General features: G+C 50.2%; 1 protein-coding gene across 3 annotated transcripts in view; it reads right to left on the bottom strand.

Moving 5' to 3' along the window:
- Positions 1-2,049: 2,049 nt before the first annotated feature.
- syt7a (synaptotagmin VIIa) overlaps positions 2,050-16,516 on the bottom strand; it is a 67,942-nt gene continuing 53,475 nt past the window's right edge. For all 3 annotated transcript variants that reach the window (XM_030366778.1, XM_030366777.1, XM_030366776.1), the window contains 6 exons: positions 7,103-7,205; positions 5,449-5,716; positions 4,830-4,999; positions 4,099-4,213; positions 2,771-2,970; positions 2,050-2,212 (listed from right to left, as the gene is read on the bottom strand). In XM_030366778.1, coding sequence (XP_030222638.1) covers positions 2,108-2,212; positions 2,771-2,970; positions 4,099-4,213; positions 4,830-4,999; positions 5,449-5,716; positions 7,103-7,205 — 961 coding nt within the window. In that variant the 3' untranslated portion in view covers positions 2,050-2,107. The remainder of the gene's footprint in view (positions 2,213-2,770; positions 2,971-4,098; positions 4,214-4,829; positions 5,000-5,448; positions 5,717-7,102; positions 7,206-16,516) is intronic.

Genomic DNA, 16,516 nt, shown 5'->3' on the forward strand with positions numbered 1-16,516 from the left:
TCAGGAACTCCTCCCTTCGTTTACACCACGACCGAATCATCATCACATCAACTCAACGCCATCCATATTATTGTTATTACATTTGTCCAAAAGTGCCGAGAGAAAGTCCCCGGCCCTGGGTTCAGAAGGCAGGGCGGTAGAGGAGCAGGAGGAGGAGGAGAGGGAGGAGGAGCAGGAGGAGGAGGAGAGGGAGGAGGAGCAGGGGGAGGAGGAGGAGGAGCAGGAGGAGGAGGTGGAGCAGGAGGAGGAGGTGGAGGAAGAGGAGGAGGAATAGGGGAAGGAGGAGGAGGAGGAATAGGGGAAGGAGGAGGAGGAGGAATAGGGGAAGGAGGAGGAGGAGGAATACGGGAAGGAGGAGGAGGAGAAGGAGCTGGGGAAGGAGGAGGAGGAGCAGGGGAAGGAGAAGGAGGAGACTGGGGTATCAATGGCAGTAAGAAGAGCAGGAAGAGCGCAAGATGAGGAGAAAGAGAAAAGAGAAGATAATATCTCAGTTCGGAACAGTTTGTTGATGAACACACTGAACACACACACACACCCCTGTAAATGCAAACGCACGCACACGTCACACGTTCCGCACATGTGAATGAATGGCTTATTTAAGGTCTCTACAGTGCAGAACAGCATGAAGTGTATATATATAACCACGTACATAGACACCCAGACGTAAGCACAGAGTAACTTCCATACTGTACACACACACAGCAGAGCTTAGGAAACATGCTCTTTGCTTCAGTTTGGAGATTTTCGTTGGAAGAACCTTTTCTCCTCTTCCGTTGGTTGCTTTCAGAAAAATGACATCATTGTATTTTGGGGGTGTTTGATATACATAATATCTTCTTTTTGTCTTTCTCCACGTCAGGGCCTTTTGTCTGGGGAAGAAGAGGAGTGGTCCTTTTGCGGAAATTCATTGTGTTCCCCTCTCCCTGGTTCAGTCAGTCCAGGTACTTACTGAGCTTTTCGTTTTTTGTATCTTCGAATTTGTCAGAGCTACAACCCAGCACCCCCAGCACCCAGAGCACACAGACAACAAGGGCTTCGGTCGGGAGGACGAGAGAAACTAGTTGGGGGAGAGGAGGACAGGAGAAAAGAGAAGGAAGGTAGAGAGAAGAAGATACTGTGTGTGTGTGTGTGTGTGTGTGTGTGTGTGTGTGTGTGTGTGTGTGTGTGTGTGTGTGTGCGTGTGCATATGTGTGTGTGTGTGTGTGAGTGTGTGTGTATGTATGTTTGTGTGCGTGTGTTTGTGTGTGAGAGAGAGACAACAAACTTAAGAATTCATTTTGAATCCAGCTGCTCTCTGGCAAAGTCAACATCAACGGTTCTTTTGATTGCTTTTTAAATTCAGATAGTCCACTAGTTTGTGGTGGAAATATCCGATGCACATTAACACGAGGGGCAGGTTGGAAATCAGATAAAACTGACACATCGAAAAGACAGAAACTAGACTTTTCTGGGCGGCACACATGTTTTGTGTGTCTGCTCATAATATAGATCTTTGCAGTTAAAGTCGTCTGAAGGTCTGTATTTGTTAAATAAAGAGCATAATGCAGACTGGGAACAGTCATACATTGGCTTTGATCAATAAGTTATTTATTTAATCTTAAGTGTGGTGTATTTCTTATAGTAACCGTCAACTTATCTACAATGTAAATAAGTTGATCGGTATAAGAAAGAGAGATGGGCTGGCGTTTGAGGTCACGACCTTTAGGGGTCACCGGGAGGGGAGGGGGGGACAACCCAACCTCCGGATCAGGAGACGTGTAGCCGGAGCGGACAGATGTTCAGAAACAGGGGGACCATTGGCATGGGGGGTCCCGGGGGTAGACGGCGGCGCCGGGCAGAGTGGGACGGAGGAGCAGGAGGAGGAGGGAGGAGGGAGGAACCCGACGGGGGGGAGGGGGAGGAGCCGTGGATCAGCGGTAAAGGTTTGAAGAGAGCAGATGGCTAATTGTACCCGTGTTCCGCAGCCCGGCAGCAAGTCAGTCTTGTGCATAAGGACAGGATCAAATTTAAGAGGAGCGGGGGGGGGGGGGGGGGGGGGGGGGGGGGGGGGAGAGGGGAAGGACTGAGGTCTCAGGGGGAGGGGGTACTGGAATCTGGGCGGGGCCGATCAGGCCTTGAGGGCGTGCCATTGGGCGACGTTGGTGCGCGGTCGGCCCATCATATCCTTCCAGTGCTTGACCTCGGCGGGTCCGCTCTTCCAAGACAGGTAGATCTGAACGCACGGGGACACAGAGGGACAGAGGAGCGGACACCAGTCAAAGCGGTCACAAGCTGACTTCTGAATCTTAATCCACTACGCAGTTACCAGCTGGCTCATTGGTCAGCACCTCATTCATCCTCTATTTCTAAATGTGTCGTTTGACTTAACTGGAAATTGTTTGCTTGTAATGCTACTTATATGTAGCCTTGCCTGTGAAGGAGGGTTATGTTTATATTTATATGTAGGGCATTTAGACGCTTTTATCCAAAAAGACTTACAACCGTTCGTTCCCACATTTACACACCGACGGCGGAGTCAACCACGCAGGGCGACAGCCAGCTCGTCGGGAGCAGGCACGGTGAGGTGCCTCGCTCAGTGACTCGGACCCGGGGATCGAACTAGCTCTGAACTGGGCCTGGGAAGGCCCAGTTCATCAATCATTCATTCATTCATTCATTCATTCATTCATTCATTCATTCATTCATCATAGGGCCTAGGAAGCCCTTTGAGACGCTCACTCTGATATACTAATCATCAAATCAAATACAGTGAAAGGACAGTCGTGCTCACCTTGCCAATCACGTCATTCCGACTGAGCCGGTCCTTGTCCATGACGGTGATGATGATGGTGGTCTCCCGCAGCACGTGGGCGGGCACGTCGAAGGGGAAGGACTCGTTGAAGATGGGGTTGAGGCAGCACTTCATGGTCACCGTCTTCTTCTTCTCCACGCGCTTGTCCTTGTGCATGAGCCACAGCTTCACGTAGGGGTCTGGAGCACACACACACACACACACACACACACACACACACACACACACACACACACACACACAGAGGCACACGTACACACACTCATGCACAGACACACACACCCATAGATGCAAGAACACACTCTCACACAAACACACATACACAAATGGACAGACACAAGAAACCACTCACACACACACATGCAGGCACACACATACACACGCACACATACGCACCACGCAGACGCAGGTATGCACACACACACACACACACACACACACACACACACACACACACACATACAAACACACACACATGCATTGACACAGACATTCACACACACAAATGCAGGTACAAACAGACACACAAACACAGGCAGGCACACAAACACACACACACACACACACACACACACACACACACACACACACACACACACACACACACAGTGAGTAGGGGGAATATATTATGCGTCTAACTGAAGCACACGTTTGTGCGTGTTGACTTCATATGAAGGGTTCGTTTTGTAATTATCCTGGCGGGGAGTGGTTCAAAAAAAGAGAGGCAAGTGCGGAAGTGAAGCCAGTACCTAGTTAGAACTCAAGGTCAACCCATCCCCCGAGCCAAGGCACATACAGATGAGGTATTTATGGAAACAGGGCAAAGGCTTTTCTAAGATAAATTCTGGCACAGAATTACCATAACTCTTTGCTGCTGTTGTACTTAAAGTCCCTGCTCTTGCTGCTTCCCTGGGAATTAGTGGTGTTACAGTCGTACAGCACAGCTTCCCTCTTATGAAGGGACCCAAAAACCATGCGAGCCATGCAGTGCCTGAAGACAGGGGCTGTCAGTGTGCACGGAGCTAAGCTTACACACGCACGGAGCGAGCTGACTCCCATTAGACATAAAGAGGACACGTAGGTAGAGGAGGAGCTGTAAACGGCGGGGAGGAGAGAAGGTCATCTGGCCGGCCTGGTGCGGGCATTGGAGCCCATGCAGAAACAACACAGAGAGCCCGGTTAAGAGAGCGCGTTGAACACAGAGCCGGAGCAGATAGACTGAGGAGAATCTGGGGCGGGCCGTGGATGTGCTGCCGGAGGGTTTCGGATGACAATGCAGACGGAGCAAACCAAATTGTGATGTGTACCTGAGGTGCCTCCGATATCCATGGCTTTTAGATTGCGTGCTTTGATGATGTTCACAGTGATGGTGTTAGCAGTGGGATTATAGCACAGAGACACCAGCAGGTCACCTCGCCTTCCCTGGGGAAAGAGAGAGACACAAACACTTTTTACACACGTTTTAAAGGGTTTTCTTTATTCCACAAATGACATACATTTCCATTGGAATTTAATGTATGCAGTCATACATACACACACACACACACACACACACACACACACGCACACACACATAGACACACCCCCCCCCCCACACACCCTCACACACAAACACACACAGCCAGACACACACACTCACTCACACACATCCACACAACCACACACACACACACACACACACACACACAAACACACACACACGCACACACACAATCACACACTCACACACATACACACAGACACACACACGCGTCCACGCACAGGCGGATGACTGGTTTTGTATTGCATGCTAGTGACAGATCCCAGAGCCGCTGTCCTTTCAGCACCAGGGCGACGGCAGATGGTGCATTGACTACGCTCTCCCTACACTACCCTCCACTGACACCAGAGTTCACTATCTGGGGCTGGAATGTTAAAACGAGACACCTGCAGGGGAGCGGCAACAACAGCAGCAACAACAACATAATCAGCCATCAGTGACGGATCGTGGCGGACCCCCCCCCCCCCCCCCTGACCGCCTATCATCCCCCAAACTCACCGCTCCATCCATGCAGGGCTTCAGCTCCTTCCAGAAGGTCTTGATCTGGCCCAGCTCCACCTTGTTGAGGGGGATGGACACCTCCCCAATGGGGTCGTTCCTGCTGAAGCGGTCGTAGTCCAGCACTTGTAGGTACAGGGTGCGTTCCCGGACCTTCTCGTACGGGAACCCTGGGGGGGGGACAGAAGGAGACGGGCTGTGACCGAGTGCATCGAGAGGCCAGCTATTGATGGGCGAGGGACAATGAGCTGAGGGGCTGAACGACAAGGATGGGCGCCTTGTATCATGAGTGCACTGAGGGGGGAACAAAGCCTGGGTTGTTTAAGTTCCTGAATGGCTTCTGGCTTCACAATGGCTGTTGTGAAGACAGTACCTGCTCTTCTGCTTCTATTGCATGTTATTGAGTAAGGAAGTGTGTGTCTGTGTGTTTCTGTGTACGTGAGAGCACACGTGTGTCTGTGGGTGCGTGCATGTATACACGTGTGGGGGTATGTGTCTGTGTGTTTCTTTAGCTGCATGTATATGTGTACGTGTGTGTGTGTGTGTTTCTGTTTGTGCGTATGTGTGCTCCAACAGTAAGGGGGCTTTACCCCCACCAGGACTCCCATCACTCACTGACCCTCGAACAGGAATGTCTCGTTCCAGTGGGGGTTGAGGTTCTTCCTCTTGACCTTGGTCTCCAGCTTGTGCTTCTTGTCGGGCAGGAGGTAGAGCTTGACGAAGGGGTCCGACGTGCCCGAGAAGTCCTTGGCGGGGAGGTCCTGGCCCTTCAGGATCTTGACGGTCAGGGTGGAGTCCTGGAAGCTGTAGCCAATGCTGAACTGGATGCGGCCCAGCTTCTCGCTGACGGGCCCCTCGCCGTCGTCCTCCTCGGACCCCGGGGACAGCTGAAACGAGCCGGGGGCCGGACACCACGTGTTGACTGAAGGACTGTGATCTCATTTCCCACAAACTCTCTCACACACACACCTTCTCAAAGCGACACTGGTATCGGGACGACACAAAACACATGTTCTCGCAGCGAGATGCCGGCACAGAGCGCTCATTTTATGAGGCTGCAAAACAAAAGGAGATTGGCCTGACATTAAGCAGACGGCGAGGGTTTAATTTCACGACTGATGTTCTTAAGAGGCAGCAGGAACCCTGATTGAAGATAGGGCAGCTCTAGACCTCTCATTATCTCCCTCTCTCCCAGACACTCTCCCTTGCTTTAAAAGGTCCTAAAAAGCTCTTATCTGATGAAACCCAATAGACAGAGACAGAGACAGTCCCCCTCTCTCTCCCCCAGAGTGGGGGAGAGAGAGAATGATAAAAAGAGAGAGGGTAAGAGAGAGAGAGAGAGAGAGAGAGAGAGAGAGAGAGAGAGAGAGAGAGAGAGAGAGAGAGAGAGAGAGAGAGAGAGAGAGAGAGAGAGAGAGAGAGAGAGAGAGAGAGAGAGACTATGGTTGACATCCTTGACTTGCCGCTGTATTCACACTGTTTTGATTTGGCTCTCCCTCTTGCTCATCCACCACCCCCATCCCTTCCTCCCTAAACCTCTTTCTCTACACCCTTTATCCTCTGCTGTTCATCTCACTCCCTCTCTACTAGACTGCCAGATGGGGAGGGGAATAAAGAGTGTTAGAGAGAGAAAGAAACCCAAAAAGTATAAGCTCATTTAGAGTGGGATCCGCTCAGACAACACTGCACTAATGACACTTCAAAAGGGACGCTTTGCATATCGCCCATCTCATTTAGAGTCCTAAAGACTCCTTGAGTCACCGATGAGTCACCTTTGTGCTTGAAAGTTTTGCTCCTTCTAATCCTGTAAAGTAGATCTTTGTTGTGATATGTTCCCCCTCCGCACGGCAAAGTGTTATTTGTTATTTTCGCGGCCAACGTGAACCCGCCTTCTAATACCCAAACTAAATCACAACAGCGTGAGTCACCGGTGACGCAACGCCTGACTTGATTGCTTCTTTGAAATGCTGCCTCTGTCATTCTCAGGAAATGGCTTTCCTTAAGCACCTGTTGGGTTTCCCATTAGCACGGCCGTGGCATGGCTCAGCAGTCTGAGCGTGGTAATGGAGGGTTACTGACACAGGGGCCCCGGCGTATGGGGCCCACGCTTTGATTGCTGGGGCAGGTGTGGGTCGTGGGGTACGAGGGTAGGGCTGGTCCGAGGGGGAGGAGGGGTGATGGAGGTGAAGGGGTGCTGTGCTGGGTGAGAGGGGGGTGGAGGGTAGGTGGAGGTTAAGGGGAGTGGGGCGGGATCTGAGCGGGCTGGGTCTTACCATCACCATGTCTCCGGTAAGAGAGTTGGCCAGGTCTGTGACAGAGGAACGCCCGTCAGCATCAGGGGGGTGGCCCTTGGGGCTGTTCACTGGCTTGTTGCCTCTGTGGAGGGAGAGGAAACAGACAGCAGTTGGTGCCGGGACAGGGCGGTGGTGAGAGCGACGCTGACCAGCTAGCATCCAAAGAGGGAGAGGGAGATGGAGGCAGATAGAGATAGGGAGAGTGGAAAGAAATCCCAAGAATACAAAAGAAAAGGGGAATCTGCATCTTATTTTGTACCATTTTCCCACAAGTGACACATTAAGTTCAGGGCTGCATCTGGTTGGGGGTTCTGTTGGAGGTTGAGCTGCCTCTACGTGTAAGTTGAAGATGGGGCCGCTGCCAAATTCTTCACCCGAATGAAAAGTGGGCACCCGAATTAAGGGTTTTTCATGTGTCTAGCCACTCTGAGCGATGATTCGATTCGGGGATGTCTCTACAGAGGTCTACTTTTGGTCAGCATCCAAAAGAGACACGTTTCACCCAAAGAGACGAAACATTTGACACCATTTGATATTCTTTATAACATACATAATGTCTCCCCCTATGCACTCTGAACATTTATACAGGACACACATGTATAACGACACATATATACGTGTGACAGCACGTTGTTCTGGGCTGACAGGTACAGAACACATAGAGGACAGGGACAGATGTCGGGGTTCGCGGTTCATTTCACAGAATCTGCAGTTTGATGGATGTGTGAGAGCGTTGACTATTACAGCCAGGCGCACTAATTAAAGAGATGAAATTAAACAGACATGTTTGAGGGTTCAGGGGCCTTGCAGCAGCATCTGCTGCTTGGAGGAACATTTAAGCATTGCTGGGTGTTGTCTCGAAGATTGTTAAAGAAAACACCACTTCCTGTTAGACATCCGGAGAGAAAAGCCTCTACATTCAATGTCATTAAAAACACAAAGGCAATCTCTCAAAGCAGTGAAAAAACAACAACAACCACAATAGCAACAATAGAGAATAGATAATACACAAATAAGAATACGGAAATAAATGAAAAATGAAGTTAAGAGTCAGAAAGCGGTGAAAGAAGGATTGACAAAGTGTGGACCAATGCGATGTGAGACACCGGACACACCACTGAAGAGAGAGCACTGAGTAGCACACGGGTCAAGGCACGAGAAGAGGCGATGAGAACACTGTTAGGCATCAGAACCAAGAGTTAGAGAGATACACAGGACAGGAGATAACACAGCGAAACACACGCCATTTACAGACTGAGGATGGACAGAGGAACGCGGACATGAGAAGGAAGAGGACGGACAAAAACAGGCAAGAGTTAGAAAGCATATTCTGTTCAGAAGAGAGAGAGCATTAATACAGCAATGGGCAGCAGAGAAAAGACCCAAAGCAAAAACAGAAAGGCCGTCACAAATACCAGTATGTTAGAGAGAGAGAGAATTAACAAAGAAAGAGCTGCAAGAAAAAGATAGGGGAAGAAAGACACAATATAGACTTAGTTTGGTTCAGTCTTAAGTATCAAAGAATAAAATTAAATGACAAACATAAAAGAAGAACACACAGAATGTATCAAACAGGAGACGGAAGGGCAAACGTATGCTGAGGAGAGGAAACAGAGCGGAGAACATAAAGTAAGTACAGACACTGTCATTGATCAACACCAGAGAGAAGAGAGAAGAAACCATTCATCTTTAATGAACAGAACTGAAAACACACAAAAAAATAGTTTCAGATATAATACCAAAACAGAATAATATAGAATATAAATATAATATAAATTACAAAAATAATTGGATGTGCACATTTAGAGTGTTGCGAAATACTTATTTTTACGTCCCTTCAAATTACATGACTCATAATCGACCCACTTTGTTTTGCTGTAATTATCTAGCAACACTGTAAAAGTGTGGTTTAGGGACAGGCAGGCCAAAGCACATATCTGGCATTGGCAACATGTGCATATATGAAATATGCAAGTTGTCACTCAAAGAGTGAAGGCAATGCTTAGTCAGAATAGGAGGAGGAGCCCGGAGAAACTCTGTCTGTCTGGCCAGCATTCTGTGTTGGTCTCCCAACGGGGAGGAAATGGGCCTTCTGTGGATTGGACCGTACGTTTCTCTGGCACCCAGGATTTTAAATTTGACGAGGACTGATTGTTGAACGTAACAATGAGTTTATTTTTGTCCAGTATTTGTGGCAGAAGACACAGACAGAACCGCGAGGGGGATATACTGACACACAGACAGACAGAGGAGGCAAGCAAACAAGACAAGGGAACACAGACAATCACTCTGGGCGTTTCAATCGGCAGATAAACCACAGCAAGAGGGGGGGAAGGAGGGAGGGCAACCACCTCTAGGGGGGAGGGGGAGGGAGACTACTCCTCTGTTAGTTGTGGCAGTCATCAAGGGAGGTCACTGCACTGGCTGGATGCGTGCTCACTTCACCCAGAGACTGAACTGCAGGGGACGAGTTCAAAAGAAGAGTAGAAAAGGCTGACTCAAATAAAACAAAATAAAAGAGACATCAGAAACAAGGAGGGCGGGGTCCTAGGGGGTTTGGTTTGTTGTTCTCATCACCAAAGGGTGGCCCTGATCTAAGAGGGAGAGGTGGTAGTCTAGGGAGGTGACCTCCTCCTCCTCCTCCTGCTGCTGCGCCCCCCTGTGTTCTGAGGAGGGGGAGTCTTCACACATCATTCGTCCATCATGCGCCATTCAGCTGTGGGGGGCATTCTCAGGTGAGGGCTGGTGCATTCAGGGTGTCCTTCTCCCCCCGGCTCTACAGCACCAGCCCAGATGCTCTGTACCTGGAGGCAGAGGAGGAGGTCTGAGTCCTGCTGCTCTGTTCTTTTGGTGTAACTAGGCCGTGCAGCCATACGCCTTTTAGGGTGTAGCTACTCTAGTTTTGGGTTGTTTGCTTCGAATGTCCTCAGCCTCACTTGTAAGTCCTACATAAAAGCTTCTTATAAATGTCTGGATGTAAATGTTAAGAAATATAGATTTGTTATATTAAGCGAATAATTAACGATCAATCAATACTCAATATTCAAAGTAGTCTTACCCGTTCAAACTTCAAACTTTTCTTGTTTATTTATTTATTATGCGTTTCTTTGAATTCCCTTTGTAAGCGCACGTGTGTGTGTGTGTGTGTGTGTGTGTGTGTGTGTGTGTGTGTGTGTGTGTGTGTGTGTGTGTGTGTGTGTGTGTGTGTGTGTGTGTGTGTGTGTGTGTGTGTGTGTGTGTGTGTGTGTGTTGGTGCGTTAGTTTTGGGCACACGGCCTGCAGTTGTCCCCTGCAGCCAGTAGAAGGCAGGCTGGGCTACATTTTAGGGTATTCTTAAAAAAACTTTAAGCAGGAAAAGTGGGGTGTTGGCATAGCAACGGCTCCAGAAACACAGACCATACATATAGGGTAGCGATGGTGGTGAGGCGGGGGGGCCCTGGCAGGAAGGGGGTTGGTCCCGTTGGGGGGAAGAGGGGGGGGGGGGGGGGGTCCGCTGGTTGTAGGGGGGAGAGGCAGGGGGGGGGAGCAGGGAGGGGAGGGCAGCAAACAGGCAGAATAACCCCACAGAACACATTGAGAAGATAAGGTAGGATATATGACAGGTACGGGTGAGAGCCTCACACACACACACACACACATGGACGGACGTACGGAGGCAGACGGGGGGTGGAGCTTCACCGTCCTGTGATACTATCCGTTTGGTTTGTTACCTGACCGGGGAGCCAGCAGCTCGCAGGAGGAGGAGGTGGGGGGGGGGGGGGGGGGGGGGAGAGGGGGGGGAGGGGGGAGGGGGTGAGACTCCACTCCGAGGCTGGAGAGAGACGCGAGAGACAGAGAAAGCCCATCTCCAGAATCACCTTGTTCGCACACACACACACCCATCAGGCCCACCCCTCCACAACAAAAAATCATACCGCACACAAACACACACACGCACACACATGCACGCACAAACATGCACACACACACAAGCACGCACACACCCTGCAGCCGAATCCCTGTCGTATGTGAGCGCGGTCTCTCGGCGGCGCGGCCTGAGATGAGATGTGTGCGTCCTTGTCATCGGGGCACGGTGATGCAGAGAGCAGCGGCAAGCCGGGGAAGCCAAGCTCTCCTTACGTAACGCGGGCAGCGCCCGGCGCAGCGGCAGCAGCGCATGCGGCGGCCGCACCACGCGGGCAGAGCCGCTGGTCACACTGCAGCACTGAGCCCTGATGATGTGACAGCACATAGGGGCCGGCACACGCTCTGCTCTCTGTCTCGCTCCGGCTGCGGCGGCCCCGGGAAACAAGCCCGCCCAAAATAGCCTCACCGACGAGGATCAATAGTTTTTTTTTTCCCGGGTTTGCAGCGTGCACGCGTTGGGCGGGAGCCAGGCTCCGGAGTCGTGCTGTATTTGTTTAACTCGGTGTTGAGGTGGAACAGGCATGGGGCGCCGAAGTGCGTCCTCCGCCAGCTGCAGTAGGACGCCGTGTTGATGCAGCGATACAAATCGTTCAATTGACAAATAAACAACGAGGGTTTTCCTCTGAGTCCGCGTGGACGGGTATGACTCCCTCCTGTTCTTCATCAGAATGCACAGCACCCACCTCCAGCGCCCTGCTGCTGCGCTGCTCCTGTCCCTGGAACGTTTAACCGGGTGGACAGGGCTCCTGGGGAGACCACTCAGTAAGGGAGTGGAGTGAAAGGATGTGGTGCTTCTGATCAACCCGCTCTCTTCCCTCAGCCTCCCCTCGGAGGGAACGGCCGGAACACTTTGATCAGCGCTCTGGTGGATTCCCGCCAAAACAAAATCCTCCCTTCTAAAAATAAGTAAATCAATGTTTTAAAAGTCCATTAAACTCAAATCGGGCAGACATTATGAATAGCCGTTCAATCCGGTTTGCCTCTGAGGCCCCTGCCGGCAGATTGGCACACCTGTTCCTCCTGTATTCCGTGGAGCTCAGGTTAACACTGCTAATAGCCAGGCCTACGCCATCACCGTCCATCTACAGAGCGGGGGCAGCGGGGGGGGGATGTGCACTTGCATCGGCGACCTGCTGACTAGAGTGTCTTCTGCAGCGCAACAACAACAACAACATTGCATGGATGAGCACCAGGGGATAAACACGGCCTATATACCACTCTCCTGCCAGGAGAATGGACGTGCCCTCTGACCCTATCTGCTATGCAGCGTACTCATGGATGAGTGTTTGAGTGTTCGTATGTGTATGTGTGTCTGTGTGTGTGTGTGTGTGTGTGTGTGTGGATATCTGAGCATATGTGTGTATGCGTAAACACATGTGAGCGTATGAATGTGTATGCATGCTTATGTTTGTTTGCGTATGTTTGTACGTGCTGTTTGGTATATATGTGTGTGTTTATGTGATATTGTGAGCAGGCATGTGTGCGTGCGGGCATGTGTATGTGTGTGCGTGTGTGTTTATGTGTGTGTGTGTGTGTGTTTATGTGTGGGTGCGGGCATGTGTATGGGTTTGTGTGTGTGAGATTATGTGGGTGTGTGTCTGTGTGTGTGTGTGCGGGAATATGTATGCGTGTGTGTTTGTTTAAATATGTGTGTGTTTATGTGTGTATTCGGGCATATGCATGTGTGTTTGTTTATGTGTGTGTGTGTGTGTGTGCCACTTTATCTGCCTGTTTCGTTCCCCTTCATTCTCCTAGCATGTGGACGTGAGTAAGCGTGGCTGCTGCAGGGAGCATTTGGCCCGGGGGGGGGGGGGGGGGGGGGATCTTATGCTGAGACCCCCAGGGGCAGAAGTCATGGGAGAGGCTAGTGCAGAAAGGAGGAGCCCTATAGGAGGCCAACAGAGCAAACACAATCACCTCCCACGTTTACATGCCTGTGTGTATGGCATCGAGCCACATCAATGACGGCAAGATCCCCACGTCATCTTCCATGACATTTTGCACGTACTGTACATGTGTGTTTGCATCGACATGGACGAGAGCAGGGAGGGAGAAATGTCATGGAGAATTACGTGGGGTTATTGCAGACCATCGAGCCATTAAAGCCATAATTTTAGATGACATTTCTCTCTCCTTGTTGTTGTTCATGTGGATGCAAACAGGCGTACATGTCCGTGCACGTTGTTAGGCTACGCCAGCCCGGCGTGAACACCCTGCATTATATAATTCTGCATGAACCCACCGTCTTCTGATTAAGACGTTATTGGCAGAGACACACCACCTATTAAATGAGAGTGTTATCATTAGTGCTGGCTTCAAACAAACCATCTGCAGTGTGATTTCTTCCTCTCCGCCTTCCTTTCCTTCTTTCATTGTCAGAACTTGCCAATATATTTTGGTTGTGATATCATTGAGGCAGGGGGCATCTCCATCTGAGGATAAAATAATACCAAAACAAGCCCGCGTTCACTGGCTCGTAGGATTACGCAATGTGCATGGATGAATAATTGAAAGACCGCGGGGCAAATGGCCTCTGCGTTAGCGCGCCGCAGGGAATCATCCCCCGTTCTCCATCCACATCCCATCTCCCCTCATCCATGGACAGTTGCCTACCCAGTATAGGCACAGTCAAGAACCTATGCATCCACCATTCCACGAGTTCAAAGAGAAACCCACGCCGGCTCCAGTCGTCCAGCAGCCAATTAAGCTCTCTGAGCTCCCAACCTATGGGAGGCCCCCAGAAGCCAACGTCCCCATTAAGGAGAAGAGGCCTGCAGTCAAAACAAGGGAACACAATGTTACCACTGCTGCCTTCTCCCACCACAGCCAGCGCTGCAGGCGCTGACGCTGCTTTAAAGCGACCGCCCCCACCCCCGCCCCCGCCCCGCCCAGTGTGACTGTGAGGAACAGAGCTATTAGAGTCCCCCTGTGAGCTCTCTGAGGGAGAACCGGAGCGGCAGGGGCCGCGCCGGGGCCCATCGAGCAATGCCCACGCTCGCGAGGTCAGCAGAGGAGTGTAACGACTGTGCCGAGCGGGGCCACCTTCTCGGGGGGTCCATTCGGCATAATTGTCGGTTTGTTTGGATTGCCTTCAATTATGAGCCATAATGAAGCAATACGCACTGCTAAAGCTGAAGGGCTGTCGGGAGGCAATCTCATCCAGGGTTTTTTCCTCCTGATGTTTTCTAGCTCTGGCGCAGAAGCCTCTCTCTCTCTCTCTCTCTCTCTCTCTCTCTCTCTCTCTCTCTCTCTCTCTCTCTCTCTCTCTCTCTCTCTCTCTCTCTCTCTCTCTCTCTCTCTCTCTCTCATAATCATATTTACATAATAACAATAAATACATTTTTGTATCCAAAAAGTTGATATCAGAGAAATGTTAACTTTTATGTGCAAATGCATCAGAATCTGAGGTTTCCAAATCAAGGCAATCAGCGTTGAAAGCATGCCGTATTGTTAGTGGTAGGATGGAGGAGAGGCTGTGGGAGGGCACATGGAGGACGCATGATGGAGGATGCAGGTTGTGAAGACAGGGCTGAGGAGAGGGAGGCTGCTGCTGCTGCTGCTGGTGGTGGATTAGTAACAGCAGCTTTGTCTCCAGATGGAGACAAGCCTGAGAGCCCTGTTCAGAAGATGCAACGCAGCGTACCAGTGATTGATTAAATCATGGCCAGACATCTGAATAGTCAGCAGCGACACCGGGGAGAGATGCTATTCACCCGGCTCACGGCACACACACCTTGCATCTCTAATCCAAGGGCCGTCCGTTGGATCCACTGTTTATGTAACGCTGCTAAATATAGCCACGCCATTAGAGTGTGGCTAAATCATTTACCATATATTTGGAATTGTAATTTGTCATTAAATAAACACAACAATGAGCTCTTCAAGTGGAATTATTAACAGCTCAGAGGAGGAATACACTGCTCAGCAGAGGAAGCGAAACCATCAAAGCCCTCATTATGGCTTCACTTTATCCCCCTTTCCTCCCGCCGAAAACTGACTTCCTCTCTTTTACACATCTCAGGCTGACAGTCATTCAATCCTGGATTAGTGACATTAAACCAAGGCCCGGGTAATCCACAGCCACCACTTTAAAAAGGCTTCTGTCCTCTACCAATGTGGGTTGATTTGACATGAAAGAATTCACCTCCCAGGTTAACACAGAACACTTTCTGTACTCTGGAGACTAATTGCATAACGACATTGGGAAGAAACATATTGTTTTTCTCACTTATCCCAATTTTACAATTAGAGTAATTGTTAAACGAAGACTCGTTAGAATGAACTGCAACTCTGCATGGAATTGAAGGGATTTAGAAAAGCCTGAATTAGTTCTGCGTGAAAAAAATCCTAAAAGAAACACATCAAAATGGGTTTTGCAGGAGTGGCTGACCAACAGCTCAACTCTGCAAGTCTCATTTAAATGAGCGAGGCCAGTGGTTCTGGGGGGATGTCTGGCCCTGAGTGGAAGCCACGGTCTAAGCCGGTTCTCCACGGTGCATCATTAAAAGTCCCCGGACGGCCACAGGAAGAGGGCCTGTTTGCATGACGTCAACCGTGCCACGGACGCCTCAGTGCACGCTGATGTTCTGGGGAAACAGGGAGCAGTTTTAAACCGGACAAAAGATATAAAGGAGGCATCAAATTGATAAAACACCTTACAGTAATTGGTGGGACGAGCGAATCAGAATTTGTTCGACTCAGTACCGCGATTTCATTTCAAGGATGGGAGTCCTATTACACATCTCCAAAGTGTCTCTGATTGGTCACAGTGTCCCAGTAAGTCTGAAATGCTGTGATTGGAGCGCAGAGGGAAATCAAGTGTGTCACGTTTAGCCTTGAATCGGACGAACACACAAATGGACTCTGTGCTGAACGATACGACATCCTCAAACGAGCATCCGAAGGGAACGGAAAAAAAACAGAACATAAACCTGGGCTCTGGGATGCATGTTCAAGGTTTGTGTCTATTTACGTGTTTGAAAAATATATCTAAAGACCACCAATTATACGCACCACATTCTGGGCAGAAACTCGTCTTCATCGATGTTTTCTAGTAACCAAAAACAAGCCCGATAGGGGATCCATCCTTGGAAATATTGGAGGGAAAATAATCAGGTCCTCTTTGGTGTGTGCGTGTGTTACACTTAGACGTGTGTGTGTGTGTGTGTGTATGTGTATGTGTATGTGTGTGTGTGTGTGTGTGTGTGTGTGTGTGTGTGTGTGTGTGTGTGTGTGTGTGTGTGTGTGTGTGTGTGTGTTTGTGTGTTCATGTGCCTGCGCGAGCGTGTGAGGCGGGTAGCTGGCAAAGGGAAGGATGTATTTTTAGCTGCATGTTTGTGTAAGTGACTAACATGTTGTGGGATAACGAGGAGGGCTTTCTGGGCCCGCCAGAGCCGCCTGGACGCCAGGCGGGGAGGATGAGAGGAGGCTAATGAGCAGGGGAAGGGGAGAGCAAGGAACAGGGGAGGAGGGGAGGGCAGGCATGGA

Source organism: Gadus morhua, chromosome 9 (assembly GCF_902167405.1).
Source record: "Gadus morhua chromosome 9, gadMor3.0, whole genome shotgun sequence".
NCBI classification, from domain to species: Eukaryota; Metazoa; Chordata; class Actinopteri; order Gadiformes; family Gadidae; genus Gadus; species Gadus morhua.